This window comes from Pelophylax lessonae (genome assembly GCF_965119305.1).
Source record: "Pelophylax lessonae genome assembly, chromosome: 9".
Lineage (NCBI taxonomy): Eukaryota > Metazoa > Chordata > Amphibia > Anura > Ranidae > Pelophylax > Pelophylax lessonae.
Genome location: NC_138776.1, coordinates 264,854,428 through 264,872,463, shown reverse-complemented (window position 1 = coordinate 264,872,463; position 18,036 = coordinate 264,854,428). Strand labels below are relative to the sequence as shown.

At 41.4% G+C, this 18,036-nt stretch overlaps 2 protein-coding genes across 2 annotated transcripts in view; both read left to right on the top strand.

The window, feature by feature from the left end:
- The window catches only part of LOC309564442 (uncharacterized protein), a gene marked incomplete at its 3' end in the record, with an annotated part of 317,628 nt that overhangs the window by 138,993 nt on the left and 160,599 nt on the right, over nucleotides 1-18,036 (top strand).
- LOC309563921 (uncharacterized protein) lies at nucleotides 2,986-17,678 on the top strand. Its single transcript, XM_082268553.1, is given in 6 exon segments — nucleotides 2,986-3,086; nucleotides 5,066-6,234; nucleotides 6,236-6,416; nucleotides 13,199-13,362; nucleotides 13,884-14,022; nucleotides 16,251-17,678. Coding segments are annotated over 6 exon segments (2,928 nt in total). The 5' UTR covers nucleotides 2,986-3,004; the 3' UTR covers nucleotides 17,444-17,678.

Below are 18,036 nucleotides of genomic sequence, written 5' to 3'. Positions count from 1 at the left end.
CTCCCATTTGCAGTTAACACTAGAAATTTTGGATTCTAAAATCAAATTAGTGTGCTACAATTAATTTTGGTGTTATTTTTTTTTTCCTGAAAATTATTTTGATATACAGTCATGTAAAAGAAAGAATTACAATGACCACCATTGTATTCTAGAGTGCCTTCAGAAAAAATATAAGACTCGGGGTAATTATGATTTTATATTATTATTTTACAATTATATTTTTAATTTTTCCTGCCCAAACTGGAGATTTTAAAATGTGCGAGCAAAAAAAAAAAAGGCTCTAGAGCCAAAAACACCACCAGTAGCCTATAGAGCACATAAAAATATCAATATAAATAACGATAAAATACTTATTAATGATTCAGCTTTAACTAAACTACGATGTTTGTGTCTCATAATGTATGAAGTATAACCGAAAAATGAGCTACGGGGCAGAGGGCGAAATATTATAACATAACGTAGGATGCAGTCATTAACGTCACCACAAGATGGTGGCATCAATTCCTGCGAACGCTTAGACAGGAAGTGATGTAAACTAGAAAAAGGAAGTGATGTATGTAAAAGACAAGGAGTTCTGTAAGGGAAAACAAATGTAGTTCTGGGAGAGACAAGAACGACGCAGAGAGGAGACATTACTGGATTACACAAAGGAAGGTAATAAGATCTTATTTTCTATTTACACCCAGTAATCCCCCCCGTCATGTTCCGTCCTCTTCCTCCATAGTCACTGTGACGTCTTTTATCACCAACATCCACTACTACACACATATCACATACTGTATATTGGAGTTATTATATAATATGTGTCCCGATACATCCTAAATATAGAACCGTTTATCCAAATTTTATTCCAGAGCCTCTGGTTTATAGACCAGATACATCCTAAATATAGAACCATTGATCCAACTGTCCATCCAGAGCCTCTGGTGTATAGACCGGATACATCCTAAATATAGAACCATTGATCCAACTGTCCATCCAGAGCCTCTGGTTTATAGACCAGATACATCCTAAATATAGAACCGTTTATCCAAATTTTATTCCAGAGCCTCTGGTTTATAGACCGGATACATCCTAAATATAGAATCATTTATCCAACTGTCCATCCAGAGCCTCTGGTTTATAGACCGGATACATCCTAAATATAGAACCATTGATCCAACTGTCCATCCAGAGCCTCTGGTTTATAGACCAGACACATCCTAAATATAGAGCATTTATCCAACTGTCCATCCAGAGCCTCTTGTTTATAGACCGGATACATCCTAAATATAGAACCATTTATCCAACTGTCCATCCAGAGCCTCTGGTTTATAGACCAGATACATCCTAAATAAAGAACCATTTACCCAATTGTCCATCCAGAGCCTCTGGTTTATAGACCGGATACATCCTAAATGTAGAACCATTTACCCAACTGTCCATCCAGAGCCTATGGTTTATAGACCGGATACATCCTAAATATAGAACCATTTATCCAACTGTCCATCCAGAGCTTCTGGTTTATAGACCACATACATCCTAAATATAGAACCATTTACCCAACTGTCCATCCAGAGCCTCTGGTATATAGACCGGATACATCCTAAATATAGAACCATTTATCCAACTGTCCATCCAGAGCCTCTGGTTTATTGACCAGACACATCCTAAATATAGAGCATTTATCCAACTGTCCATCCAGAGCCTCTGGTTTATAGACCGGATACATCCTAAATAAAGAACCATTTACCCAACTGTCCATCCAGAGCCTCTGGTTTATAGACCAGATACATCCTAAATAAAGAACCATTTACCCAACTGTCCATCCAGAGCCTATGGTTTATAGACCGGATACATCCTAAATATAGAACCATTTATCCAACTGTCCATCCAGAGCCTCTTGTTTATAGACCGGATACATCCTAAATGTAGAACCATTTACCCAACTGTCCATCCAGAGCCTATGGTTTATAGACCCGATACATCCTAAATATAGAACCATTTATCCAACTGTCCATCCAGAGCCTCTGGTTTATAGACCGGATACATCCTAAATATAGAACCATTTACCCATATCTCATACCCACATAGAAAAATATATGTGGGGACCATTTTTAAGTGCATGAAAGGATATTATGGAAATTCTAGATGAATGATCTGCACACTGCTTTACACTCTAACATATTTCTATATTTCGGGAATTTTGAAATTCTTGCAATGTGTTCAAACCGATTAACTGCATCAAAGTAATCCCTCTCTGGCCAGTCCCAACTCTACTCAAAATAGAAATACATATGTGCTCACAGAATACTTTAATATAGTGTTCAAATGAGGCAAACACAGCTGAAGGGTATTAAACCTGACTAGGTAGGTGAGGAGGATTCCGGGAGGTCACATGACATCACTCTTTTCTCTATTAATAAAACAGGTCTGGCTGGATAGGTGAGGAAGATTTTGGAAATGTGCCTAGTGATAATTTGATTGTGCACAGGATAAATTAAGTAGTGAAAAGGACATCTGGGCAGTTGAAGAACAGATGCTGATCCTATTATCCATCTTGAGAAAGACACAAGGATCTCTACAAGGACATCATGATGGAGAATAAGCCGCCCCTCACATCACCGGGTAAGAGGAGACTTTATTGTAAAGGAGAGAGCAGTACGGAGGATCCACCTAGATCCACCATCATCTGATAAACACATAGAAACAATGTATTCAGTCAGTGTGTGTGTTTCCTACAGATGGATCCAGTAATGGGAACCCACCAGAGAGATGTCCCCGTCCTCTGTATTCCCGGAATTCTACACAGGAAGGTCACACCATCCCTCACCATCATCAGGTAGGTGGAGTGGAGAATCTATGACTTAAAAATTATTCCAAACTGTGTGAGACAATCATCTCCGAGGTCTCCCGATATTTGTGCTTATGGTTGAGTGTAGCCATTTTTATCATTTTGTGGTTTTAGGGTAAAGAACCGATTGCTATAAAAATGGAGGTGAAGAAGGAAGAAGAGACGTATGTGATGGGTGATCAGCAGAGTATGAAGGAGGATGAGATTATGAATTCCAATAAAGAGGAGGATCCTTCTCTGTATATCAGCTCAAGTGAGTAATGAGTAGAAATTGATCACATTTTACTTTTACAGTTTAAGGTCACAATTGTCTCTATAAGCCCAAGCAATCCGTCTTGAATACCACCCCAGTACTGACTTACCAAGATCCCCAGGTAGTTTATCTGAAAGCAAGCACTTACTACTGTACCAACAGGATAAAGGTCCATTTCCATTCTTCAGTATAATGTGATATTTCGAAGAAAGAGTCTGAAGGAAGGTCCACCTCCGTTCCTTACAATAACCAAGACATCAATGTTCCACACTATCACTCGGTGTGCCATGGGTGGTTTCCTTATTCTGTCCATTTTATTTAATGTTTTGGTTTTCTGAATTCGTTTTACAATTGTTTCCTATTTCATAAAAAACCTCCATATCATTCCTCACATCTTGATGCAAAAATGAGGTGAGGATATTGATCAGTGCAGTCTCATCAGTGGCCGTCAATGTCCCCTCACCAGTGCTCATGTATGCAGCCTCACCAATGCCCATGAATGCAGCCTCCCCAGTGTCCAATATAGCAACCTCATCAGTGCCCATCAATGCAGCCTGATCAGTGCCCATCAATGTCGCCTGACCTGTGCCCATTAATGCAGCCTTACTTGTGCCCATAGATGCAGCCTAATGTGTGCCCATCAATGCAACCTCACCTGTGCCCATCAATGCAGCCTCATCTGTGCCCCTCAATGCAGTCTCATCTGTGCCAGTCAATGCAGCCTGACCAGTGCAGGGGAAGAGAGAGGAGAGAAGAGGAAAGCCGGTCAGATAATCACATAGCCGGGATCTCCCTGCTGTAACAGCTTTCATTTGAATTGCCGGGTGCTCACCATCACGCACAGTCCTGCCTCTTGGATCAGCTCCTATGATAGACATCACACGCCCCGGCATTGGACCGGTGCTCTGTCTATCAAAGGAGTCAGGCCAGGAGGCGGGACTGTGTGTGATGGTGAGCGCCCGGCAATTCAAAAGAAAGCTGTTACGGTGGGGCAATCTCCATTCTATGATTATCCGGCTGGCTTCCCTCTTCCTCTCCCCTCTCTTCCCCTGAGCAGTCGCTGGTAGAACAGCTCCCGAGGCAGCCCCACACTCGCCCTCAATCGTTTTCCACTCGCAAAATGCGAGCAGCGAATGGAAAATTTGAGGGCTGCTGCAAACCATATAAAAAGGTCAATCTCCATTCCTTAATGTATTGTCATGTTCCCAACTAATGAGGAGGAGATCCTGTACACCATATGAAAGGTCCACCTCCATTCCTCAATATAACGTCATGTTCCCAACAAATGAGGAGGAGATACTGTACACCATATGAAAGGTCCATCTCCATTCCTCAATATAACGTCATGTTCCCAACAATTGAGGTGGAGATACTGTACACCATATGAAAGGTCCATCTCCATTCTCCAATATAACGTCATGTTCCCAACAAATGAGGAGGAGATACTGTACACCATATGAAAGGTCCATCTCCATTCTCCAATATAACGTCATGTTCCCAACAAATGAGGAGGAGATACTGTACACCATATGAAAGGTCCATCTCCATTCCTCAATATAACGTCATGTTCCCAACAAATGAGGAGGAGATACTGTACTCCATATGAAAGGTCCATCTCCATTCCTCAATATAACGTCATGTTCCCAACAAATGAGGAGGAGATACTGTACTCCATATGAAAGGTCCATCTCCATTCCTCAATATAACGTCATGTTCCCAACAAATGAGGAGGAGATACTGTACACCATATGAAAGGTCCATCTCCATTCCTCAATATAACGTCATGTTCCCAACAAATGAGGAGGAGATACTGTACACCATATGAAAGATTTGTGTCACCAGTATGGGTGCCTAGTATGGTTTGGGCGTACTGTAAACTTTAGAATGCTGAACTGATATACATATTTATATATATATGACTTATGAATACAAGGAGTATAAAAGCAAACTTAACATATTTAAAACCTTCCTTCCAATAGATGGACAGTATTGTTCGAACACCAATACATGTGAGAGTCGTCTTACTACATCTCCAGGTTGCACTGCAGAAGATGGAGACATTACACAATCTCCTACAAAAGTAACTTTTTACTGGTTGGTAAAACCATTGAATCGTTCTCATCCTGAAGCTTCTTCTGATAAAGCCCATACCATGACTTCAGATGTCCATCTAAGATCAATGGATCCTTCTAATCCTGAGGAACCTTCTGATAAATCCCATACTATGACTTCAGATGTCCATCTAGGTTCTCACAATGCTGACAGATCAACAGATCCATCCAAATCCCAGAAATCTTCTTCAAGCCGGAAGGGAGCTCACATCGGAGGGAGCTCACTGCCATGTTTAGTGTGCGGGAAATCATTTACTAGAAAAAACGCACTTGCTAACCACCTGAAATCTCACAAGGCTGAGCGTCCTTATTCATGTTCGGAGTGCGGAAAATGTTTCCCTAAGAAACAAAGACTTCTTAAACACCAGAGAAGTCACTCAGGTGAACGTCCCTTTTCCTGTTCAGAGTGCGGAAAATGCTTTATTGAGAAACACAGCCTTCTTACACACCAGAGAATGCACACGGGAGAGCGTCCCTTTTCCTGTTCAGAATGCGGAAAATGTTTTTCCGATAAAGGATGCCTTCGTAAACACGAGATCATTCATTCCGGTAACCGTCGCTTTTCCTGTTCAGACTGCGGAAAATGTTTTTCTAACCAAGGAACCTTTCGTGATCACCGGAGCATTCATGGTGAGAATCCCTTTTCCTGTCCTGAGTGTGGAAAAGTTTTTTCTAAGAAAGAAAACCTTGTTATACACCAAAGGATTCACACGGGTGAGCGTCCCTTTTGCTGTTTAGAGTGCGGAAAATGTTTTTCTGAAAAAGGAACCCTTCGTAAACACCAGAGAACTCACACGGGTGAGCGTCTCTTTACCTGTTCAGAGTGCGGTAAATCTCTTTCTAGTAAAGGAAACCTTCGTACACACCAGAGAATTCATACGGGCGAGCGTCCCTTCTCCTGTGTAGAGTGCGGAAAATGTTTTTCAGACCAAGGATACCTTCTTAAACACCAGAGAGTTCATACGGGGGAGCGTCCTTTTTCCTGTTCGAAGTGCGGAAAAAGGTATTGTGACCAGACAAACCTTCGCAGACACCAAAAAAAAGGATGCTGCTGACCGTCCATATTTCTGTTCAAAGTCTGGAAAATATTTTTCCAAGAAAGAACCCCTCCTTATACACCAGAAGATTCCCTCAGGTGAGTGTCCTGATTCATCTTTAGAGTGCGGGAAATCTTTTGCCAGGAAAGGAGAACTTGTTACTCACCAGAAAAGTCACTCAGGTGAGCATCCTTATTCATGTTCAACGTGCGGAAAAGTTTGAACAAAAAAAAAGCCCTTGTTAACCACTTAAGCCCCGGATAATTTGGCTGCTCAAAGACCAGGGCCTATTTTGCGATTCTGCACTGTGTGCCTTTAACTGACAATTGCGCGGTCGTGCGACGCTGTACCTAAATGAAATTGATGTCCTTTTTTCCCCACAAACAGAGCTTTCTTTTGGTGGTATTTGATCACCTGTGCGATTTCTACTTTTTGCGCTATAAACAGAAAAAGGGCGACAATTCTGAAAAAATAAAAATTTTTCACATTTTTTTTTATATGAAATTCCCCCCCCCAAAAAATGTAAAAATCAAAATTTTTTAACATTTTAGGCCAATTTGTTTTCCGCTACATATTTGTGGTGAAAAAAATCGCAATAAGCGTATTTTGATTGGTTTGCGCAAAAGTTATTGCGTTTACTAACTACGGGAAAGATTTCTGTCATTTTTATTGTTTTTTTTTTCAACTAGTAATGGCGGCGATCTGCGATTTTTTTTGCGGGACTGCGACATTGCGGCGGACAGATCGGACCCCTGACTGACATTTTTTACACTTTTGGGGGGTACCAGTGACATTACTACAGTAATCAGTGCTATACATATGCACTGTTACTGTAAAAATGACACTGGCAGGGAAGGGGTTAACTTTATTAGAGAGCAAGGGGTTAAGTGTGTCCCTAGGGGCGTGCTTATAACTGTAAAGGGGCGTGGCTTTTGATGTAACCACAGACACATACGATCCTACATAGCAGGATCGTATGATCTCTGCAGTTTCACCAGGGAGAATGACAGGCGGCTTTGTTAACATCAGCCGTCTGCCTTTCTCCCTCTCCAGCGGGAGATCGTGGGTGATCGGCGGACATCGGAGCCGCCGGTCACTCGCGCGGGGATGGCCGTGAACGAGCGGGGGCGGGAGCGCACCTCCGGCATTGCGTGCTCGCCCCCTATTGGCTCGCAGGCGAGTGACGTACCCATACGTCACTTTGCCTGCACGGGGCTGACCGCGGCAGTACATGTACTGACGGCGGTCGGCAAGTGGTTAACAAAGAAACTCACCACAAAAGTCTTAGGTGAGTGTTCTTCTTCATGTTCAGCGTGCGGGAAACCTTTTGCTAGAAAAGGAGAAATTGTTATACATCCGAAATGTCACTCATGTCAGCTTCCTTTTTCACATTCCGAGTGCAGGAAATGTTTCACCCAAAAAGAAGTCCTTGTTATACAACAGATATGTCACCTCATGTGGGCGTTCCTTTTCATGTTTCACTCGGAAAGGAAACCTTACTCACCACAAAACTCACCGAGGTGATCTTCCCTATTTACAGTATGGGAAGTGTGGGAAATGTTTCACCAAAACACTCAATGTTTTTTATTGAAATTTTTCAACATAAAATACCATCTCTAAGCTGACGACACCCAAATCTATTTATCCACCCCTCAGCTCTCTCCCTCAGTCTCCTCACGCATCACTAATTTACTATCAGATATATCGGTATGGATGTCTCACCACTTCCTCAAACTCAATCCCTCCAAAACCGAGCTTATAATTTTTCCTCCACCACGTGCCCCTTCCCCTGATCTCTCTGTCAATATCGATGGCATTACCATCAGCCCATCCCCACATGCCAAGGTCTTAGGTGTTGTCCTGGACTCTGAACTCTCCTTCAAGCCCCACATCCAATCGCTGTCCAAATCTGGCCGCCTCAACCTCCGCAACATCTCCAAAATACGCCCCTTTCTAACCAATGACACAAAGCTCCTAGTTCACTTCCTGGTCATCTCGCGCCTCGACTACTGCAATTCCCTTCTCATTGGCTTAACTCTACACAGGCTCCTCCTCCCTTCAATCCATCATGAATGCTGCTGCCAGACTCATCCACCTTACCAATCGCTCAGTGTCCGTCGCTCCTCTCTGTCAAGCCTTCCACTGGCTTCCGCTCACCCAATGAATTCAAAATACTAACAACAGCCTACAAAGCCATCCACAGCTTAGCCCCCAGCTACATCACTAGTCTAGTCTCGAAATACAAACCTAATCGCTCTCAAAACCTCCTGCTCTTTAGCTCCCTCGTCACCTCCTCCCATGTTCGCCTCCAGGACTTTACCAGAGCCTCTCCAATCCTATGGAACTCCTTACCCTTATCTGTCCGATTATCTCCTACTCTATTAGCTTTTAGACGATTTTTGAAACCTTCCTCTTCAGAGAAGCCTATCCTACCCACACCTAACAACTATACCTCCATTTTCTCCATCAGCCCATCCCCCCACAGTTATTGCCTTTTGTTTCACTTGACCCTCCCTTCTAGATTGTAAGCTCTAACGAGCAGGGCCCTCCAATTCCTCCTGTATTGAATTGTACTGTAACTGTATTGTCTTCCCTCACATTGTAAAGCGCTGCGCAAACTGTTGGCGCTATATAAATCCTGTATAATAATAATAAAAAACAAATGAGCAATATTGTTCAGACAATGTGGCAAATGAACAAAATCAATCATATAACTGAATACCATCAGTAGCTCTGAAGGTACATACGTGAGTTGGGTAAACAATGCAATTAAGTCCCCTATTATCCCCAACCCATAAACTCTAAGGCTTTTTCTCGTGTGTAGTCTTTAAAATGTGGTGAAACCACTAAGGGAACATCAAAGACGTTGGGTTGGGAAAGACCAACCGAGAGAAAGAGAGAAAGAAACGAAGAGAAGAGAAATATTGAGAAAAAGTTTGAGATTGCTGAATGAGGAAAATGACTTCAGGTCGAATATAAGTAGAGCATATGCAGCCAAGTATCTGATGGTACCAACACGCTCAATGTAGGCTCAAGGAGGTGGCCTACAACTGTCCCCCTCCAGATACGCAATCCACGGGTTTCCAAACCTTTTCAAAAAGTTGCACTTTATCAGTAAGTATGGCCGAGAGGCACTCGTTAATCATTATCCAAGATAAAACACTCACTTCTTAAACACATGATAGTACACAGCTCAGAGCATCCTAACAACCTTCAGAGTGCGGTAAATGTTCAAGTCTAATCAGAGAGAAGACATCTTCTGACGCGTTTGACAAATGTACGATGGCTTTTATTGGGTGGAAGTGTTCAGTCCATAGAACACCTGGGGCAAAAAAAATGATTATATAATGGGGTACATCCAGGCAACAATCATGTTTCATTTATAGGTGGAGCTTGTCAGGCTGAATCTTCTGTTGGCCTCTTCTGTTTCTTGGAGGCTCCAAATGGTGGGATGAACCTTCCAATTACTGTGATATCCTCTGCGTTGGATAATAAAGAAATGAGTCCATTGTGTATTGAAAATATTATCAGTCTTATAAATCTAATGAAAGAGAAATACAGGCAGCACCATGGCGCTCACGTTTCCCCCCGTAGTTCCAGCTTCACATCCATATTACATCTCCAAAATAATCCTCTACATGTGTGAACGTTGTAAGTGGGCGGAGTTATGTGTATTTAAAGTAGTGTACATCTAAAATTAACCTGCAAAGTTCAACAAGAAACATCTGAACAAAATGCGAGGACATGTGTGACTTGGTTTTTCCATCACAATGCGGGCAGTAATCGTAGAGGACCAAAAAAATAAAGATGGTGGCGTACTACTGTGGTACCGTGCATGCCCGGTAGGCGCTATTCTCTATCAGCATTGAGCATGCTTTGTTATTTTACTAGTAATACATTTTTAAAATATGAATAAAAAAGTCCAATGGGATTTGAAAATTCCAGTCACATGGCTAAAATAACGATCCTTCTACTTGTAATAAAGATTTTTCAATTGAGACTCATATGTTGTATTTCAATGTTTACTTTGTTTTCCATTCTGTAGTTTCACATTTATAAATATCAAAACTCTATCAATCTGTTGTTTTTCATTTTAGTTTTTTGCGTTGTCTGGATTTGATGTGAGGTATAATCGGTGTGTGAAATAATCAATGTAACCTAAAGGAAGAATGGACCACAAGGCAGGGTGTCAGGACCTGCTGGTGGCGCTGTGCTTCCCAGAGTGGAAGGTTGTAGTTCCTGTGTCTACCAGCGGGTGTCTTCCAGCAGCCAGCAGATTCCATTAATCAGTTTTCACCTGTTGCTGGCTGCTGGGAGGGTGTTTAGGTCCTCCCCTACTACTGCCTCTCGTTTCAGTGTTTTTTGTGCTGGGAGGTTGGATTCTGGGGAGAATTTATAACATAAAAAGATAATTGGGGGCATTGTTTTAAAAGGGGAGGATTTGTGCTGGAAGGGGTGTTGGGGGATTTGTGATGTTATGTAGTGGGGAACCTTGTATACAGTTTTAAACCCTCTCAAGCTCAGCAGTGGATGGTGCCCAGTGGCTTGCAGGAATCCTTTACCATTGGGCCTTCAGGGTTCCACCCTTGGGATGGCTCTCTGCTAGTTCTTTCCCATTTAGATCTTTCTAAAGGCAGCCCAACCTGGCTTGACCAGTATCCTATGGCATATCGGTCTCTACATCTCCTGCTAGGGACCCCATATTTATGAAGTAGACAGGAAAATTCCATGGAAAGTTAGTCAAGAATAATGCAATGTCCAGACGTATGAAAACATTTTTTTTTCCTTTACTAAATAATTCATGATAATCACAAACAAGATTCTGTACATTCGGACACTCCCAGGCGGTGACAAAATAGCCTGATAACATTTCACAAACAGAGTTACACAAAAGTCAGACTTGTGGCCTGGCCTACTGGGATAAAGTCCAGGTGTCTAACAAAAGGAATGCCCCCCGTACTACCTTGTCTAACCCTCATCCTACCATCTTTCTCAGCTTCTGGTTGGAGAGGTGACCATATGAAAGGTTAATCTCCATTCTTCAATATAAAGTCATGTTGCCAACTAATGAGGCGGAGATACTGAACAGCATATGAAAGGTCCATCTCCATTCCTCAATATAATGTCATGTTCCCAACAAATATGGTGGAAATACTGTACACTATATGAAAGGTCTATCTCTATTCTTCATTGCGACGTCATATTCCCCAAAAATGAGGTGAAGTTACTGTACACCAGGGGTCTCCAAACTTTCTAAGCAAAGGAACGGTTGATTGTCTTGAAAACCTTAGAGGAGCCGTACTGTGGCCAGTGGGAGTGGAAAATTTCCTGGCATCAGTGGAAGTAAACATCGCCACATTTGGTATTAGGGAGAGGAATAGTGCCCCATTGTTGGTGTCAGAATAGTATCTTGTATCAGTAGGAGAAATAGTGTCCCAAGGGCCAGATCCATCTATATTCCACAATATATTGTCATGTTCCCAACAAGTTAGGAGGAGATACTGTACACCATATGAAAGGTCCATCTACTTTCCATAATATAAAGTCATGTTCCCAACACATGAGGAGAAGATACTGTACACCATATAAAAGGTAAATCTCCATTCCTCAATATAGCGGCATGTTCTCAAAAAATTAGGTGGAGATACTGTACACCATATGAAAGGTCCATCTTCATTCCTCAATATAACGTCATGTTCCCAACAAATAAGGAAGAGATGCTGTACACCATATGAAAGATCCATCTCCATTCCTCAATATAACGTCATGTTCCCAACAAATGAGGAGGAGATACTGTACACCATATGAAAGGTCCATCTCCATCTCTTAAAACATATTGTAGGATGCAGTTATTAAAATCACCACTAGATGGCAATAACACTTAATGAGCGTGGAACGCTCAGACAGGAAGTGATGTAAAATAGGAAAAGGAAGTGATGTAAGAAAAAGACAAGGCGTTAAACATAGGAAGTTATGAGTGATAGAAGAACAAGGTAAATAGGAGACATCGCTGGATTACACAGAGGAGGTAATAAGATCTTATTTTCTATTTACACCCAGTAACCCCCCCCCCCCGTCATGTCCATCCTCTTCCTCCATAGTCACTGTGACGTCTTTTATCTCCACCATCCACTACTACACACATATCACATACTGTATATTGGAGTTATTTTATAATATGTGTCCCGATACATCCTAAATATAGAACCATTTATCCAACTGTCCATCCAGAGCCTCTGGTTTATAGACCAGATAAATCCTAAATATAGAACCATTTATCCAACTGTCCATCCAGAGCCTCTGGTTTATAGACCGGATACATCCTAAATATAGAACCATTTATCCAACTGTCCATCCAGAGCCTCTGGTTTATAGACCAGATACATCCTAAATATATAGCCATTTATCCAACTGCCCATCCAGAGCCTCTGGTTTATAGACCGGATACATCCTAAATATAGAACCATTTATCCAACTGTCCATCCAGAGCCTCTGGTTTATAGACCAGATACATCCTAAATATAGAACCATTTATCCAACTGTCCATCCAGAGCCTCTGGTTTATAGACCAGATACATCCTAAATATATAGCCATTTATCCAACTGCCCATCCAGAGCCTCTGGTTTATAGACCGGATACATCCTAAATATAGAGCCATTTATCCAACTGCCCATCCAGAGCCTCTGGTTTATAGACCGGATACATCCCAAATATAGAACCATTTATCCAACTGTCCATCCAGAGCCTCTGGTTTAAAGACAAGATACATTCTAAACATGGAACCATTTATCCAACAGTCCATTCCTCTGGTTTATAGATCCCATAGATCATGTGACCACATAGATAAGAACCATTGTAAAGTGAATGAAAGGATATTACAAAAAATTCTAGATGAATGCTCTGCACACTATACTATACACTTTTAAATATTTCTATATTTTGGTAATTTTGGCATTCTTGCAGTACATTTTCAAACTGGCCAACTGCATCAAAATAATCCTTCTCTGGCCAGTCCCGAATCTACTCAAAATGCAAAGACATTTCTGCTGGCAGCATACTTTAATCGACATAAAATAGTGCAAACATGGGGCAGACAGACACAGTTAGAGGGTATTAAACCTGACCAGGTAGGTGGGGAGGATTCTGGGAATGTACTTAGTGATAATTTAATTCTACACAGGATTAATGAAGTAGTGAAGAGTTCATCTAAGCAGTTGAAAAAGAGCTGCCAATCCCATGATCCATCTTCAGAAGGACACAAGGATCTCTACAAGGACGTCATGATGGAGAATCAGCCGCCCCTCACATCACCGGGTAAGAGGAGACTTTATTGTAAAGGAGAGAGCAGTACGGAGGCTCCACCTAGATCCCCCATCATCTGATAAACACATAGAAACAATGTATTCAGTCAGTGTGTGTGTTTCCTACAGATGGATCCAGTAATGGGAACCCACCAGAGAGATGTCCCCGTCCTCTGTATTCCTGGGATTCCACACAGGAAGGTCACACCATCCCTCACCATCATCAGGTAGATGGAGTTAGAAAATCTACGACTAAAAAATTATTCCAAACTGTATGAGATAATCATCTCTGAAGTCTCTGGGTATTAGTGCTCGTGTTTTGTGAATGTTCCTTTTTTTGGTTTTAGGATGAGAAATTCATTGATATAAAAGCTGAGGTGAAGGTGGAAGAAGAAGAGACGTATGTGATGGGTGATCAGCAGTGTATGAAGGATGAGGTTATGAATCCCAGTAAAGAGGAGGAACCTTCTCCGTATACCAGCTCAAGTGAGTAATTAGCAGAAACTTATTACATTTTACTTTTAAAGTTTTAAAGTTTAGAACCACAAATGTGTCAATAATTCGAAGCCATTCGAAACCCCAGTGCTGACTTACCAAATGGCAGTTTAACTGGAAGCAGACGCTTGCTGTGGACCAACCTGACAAATGTCAATTTTCATTCTTCAGTATAATGTGATATTTCCAACAAAGAGCTTGAAGGAAGGTCCACCTCCATTCCTTTCAATTATGAAGACATCAATGTTCGTACACTGTGCCATGGTTGGTTTGCTCATTTTGTCCATTTTATTAATTTTTTTGTATTTTCTGCATAATTTTTACAATTGTTTGCTATTTTAGTAAAAGGTCCATGTCATTCCTCACATCGTGATCCAAAAATGAGGTGGGGATATTGTATACCATCTTAGTGTCCTAGAAACCAATGATGCTTATGGCCTGCCCAGCGTAAAGTTGTCATTTAATGGCAGTAGGAATATCGCCACCTATTGAATGAGCAGAGCCAGAAGGCAGGCGAACAGGCAAATCTCGCCACTTGGTTTGCTTATTTTATAAACCATGAAGGACTAGATTTTAAAGCAATGCATGCATTGTCCTAAATTTGAACCTCATCGCTACTATGCACCATATGAAAGGTTCTCCTCCGTTCTTCCACACAACCTTATGATACTAACAACTGTGGTGGGAACACTGCATTCCATATAAGAGGTCCATCTGTATTTCTCATTAGAACGTAATGTTCTCACCAAAGGATGTGGAGATATTGTAGATCATATGAAAGGTACATTTCCATTTCCTAATGTAATGTCGTGTTTCCAACAAATGAGGAGGAGATACTGTACACCATATGAAAGGTCCATCTCTATTCCTCAATATAACATCATGTTCCCAACAAATGAGGAGGAGATACTGTACACCATATGAAAGGTCCATCTCCATTCCTCAATATAACGCCATGTTCCCAACAAATGAGGAGGAGATACTGTACACCATATGAAAGGTCCATCTCCATTCCTCAATATAACATCATGTTCCCAACAAATGAGGAGGAGATACTGTACACCATATGAAAGGTCCATCTCCATTCCTCAATATAACGTCATGTTCCCAACCAATGAGGAGGAGATACTGTACACCATATGAAAGGTCCATCTCCATTCCTCAATATAACGTCATGTTCCCAACAAATGAGGAGGAGATACTGTACACCATATGAAAGGTCCATCTCCATTCCTCAATATAACGTCATTATTACAAAAAAATGAGGAGGAGATACTGTACACCATATGAAAGGTCCATCTCCATTCCTCAATATAACATCATGTTCCCAACAAATGAGGTAGAGATACTGTACACCATATGAAAGGTCCATCTCCATTCCTCAATATAACATCATGTTCCCAACAAATGAGGTGGAGATACTGTACACCATATGAAAGGTCCATCTCCATTCCCCAATATAACGTCATGTTCCCAACAAATGAGGAGGAGATACTGTATACACCATATGAAAGGTCCATCTCCATTCCTCAATATAACGCCATGTTCCCAACAAATGAGGAGGAGATACAGTACACCATATGAAAGGTCCATCTCCATTCCTCAATATAACGTCATGTTCCCAACAAATGAGGAGGAGATACTGTACACCATATGAAAGGTCCATCTCCATTCCTCAATATAATGTCATGTTCCCAACAAATGAGGAGGAGATACTGTACACCATATGAAAGGTCCATCTCCATTCCTCAATATAACGTCATGTTCCCAACATATGAGGAGGAGATACTGTACACCATATGAAAGGGTTTTTTTCACCACTTTTCAACAATGTTCTCTCAACACACATACTGTTGCCTAGTATGGTTTGGGTGTACTGTCTAGTTAGGTTTGTATTGACAGTTTGCTGTTATAATTACACCCATTTCAATCCCAGAGCTCTTGGAAAGTTTAGAATGCTGAATTGATATATTTGTCTGCTGAATACAAGGTGTATAAAAACAAACATAATATATTTAAAAATTTCCTTCCAACAGAGGGACAGTATCGTTCAGAGAGGAATACACCTGAGAGACGTCTTATTACATCTCCAGGTTTCACAGCAGGAGATGGAAGCATTGCACAATCTCCTAGAAAAGTAACATTTTACTGGTTGGTGAGACCAAAGAATCGATCTAATCCTGAGGAATCTTCTGTTAAATCCCATACTATGACTTCAGATGTCAATCTGAGATCAACGGATCATTTTAATCCTGAGGAATCATCTAATAAACCCCATACTATGACTTCAGATGTCCATCTAAGATCAATGGATCCTTCTAATCCCGAGGAATCCTCTAATAAATCCCATACTATGACTTCAGATGTCCATCTAAGATCAATGGATCCTTCTAATCCTGAGGAACCTTCTAATAAATCCCATACTATGACTTCAGATGTCCACCTAAGATCAATGGATCCTTCTAATCCTGAGGAATCTTCTGACAAATCCCATACTATGACTTCAGATGTCCATCTAAGATCAATGGGTCCTTCTAATCCTGAGAAATCTTCGGACAAATCCCATACTATGACTTCAGATGTCCATCTAAATTCTGGCAGTGCTGACAGATCAACAGATCCATCCAATCCTCGAAAATCCTCTTCAAACCATGAGGGAGTTCATTCAGAAGGGAGCTCATTGTCATGTTTGGTGTGCGTGAAATCATTCACTAAGAAAAAAGAACTTCTTAAACACCAGAAAATTCAAAAGACTGAGCGTTCTTATTCATGTTCAGAGTGCGGAAAATGTTATTCTGTCAAAAGAAACCTTGTTATACACCAGAGAATTCACACCGGTGAGCGTCCCTTTTCCTGTTCAGAGTGCGGAAAATGTTATTCTGACAAAAGAAACCTTGGTATACACCAGAGAACTCACACCGGTGAGCGTCCCTTTTGCTGTTCAGAGTGCGGAAAATGTTTTTCTGATAAGGTAAACTTGCTGAAACACCAGAGAACACACACGGGCGAGCGTCCCTTTTCCTGTTCAGACTGCAGAAAAAGTTTTTCTGATAAAGGAAACCTTCATAAACACCAGAGAACACATACGGGTGAGCGTCCCTTTTCCTGTTCAGACTGCGGAAAATGTTTTTCTGAAAAAGGTAACCTGCTGAAACACCAGAGAATTCACACGGGGGAGCGTCCCTTTTGCTGTTCAGAGTGCGGGAAATGTTTTTCTGAAAAAGGACATTTTCTGAAACACCAGAAAATACATAGTCGCGAGGGTCCCTTTTGCTGTTCAGAGTGTGGAAAATGTTTTTCTAAAAGAAAAGAAAGCTTTCGTAAACACCTGAGAATTCATGCGGTTGAGAGTGGAAAAGGCGTTTCCAAGCAGACAAACCTTCATAGACATAAAAAGAAGTCACACCGATGACTGTCCATGTTTATGTTTGAAGTCTGGAAGATATTTTTCCAAGTAAGAACCCCTTCTTATATACCAGAGAATTCCCCCAGGTGAGTGTCCTGCACATATTCAGTGTGCGGGAAATGTTTCAACAAAAAGGGAGCCCTTGTTAGACACCGGAGAATTCACACAGGTGAGAGTCCTTATTCATGTTCGGAGTGCGGGAAATCATTAACTTGGAAAGGAGAACTTGTTACTCACAAGAAAAGTCACTCGGTTGAGCGTCCTATTCATGTTTAGAGTGCGGAAAATGTTTCTACAAAAGAATCCCTTGTTTATCACCAGAAAGTTCACTCAGGTCAGAATCCCTGTTCATGTTCACTGTGGGAAATGTTGCATTCGGAAAAGGGAATTTGTTACTCACCAGAAAAAAGCTCTTAATTATGAATCCCTATTTATGTAAAGAGTGCGGGAAATGTTTCACTCCCTTCTTGCTCACATGATAATGAGACACATCTCAGAGCAGCCCAACAAATTTCAAACTATGGTATACATTTTACGCATAACAAAAGTCTAAATGTATAGAACTACAAAGAAAGGGAGATGGTGGCGGGTTAATGTGG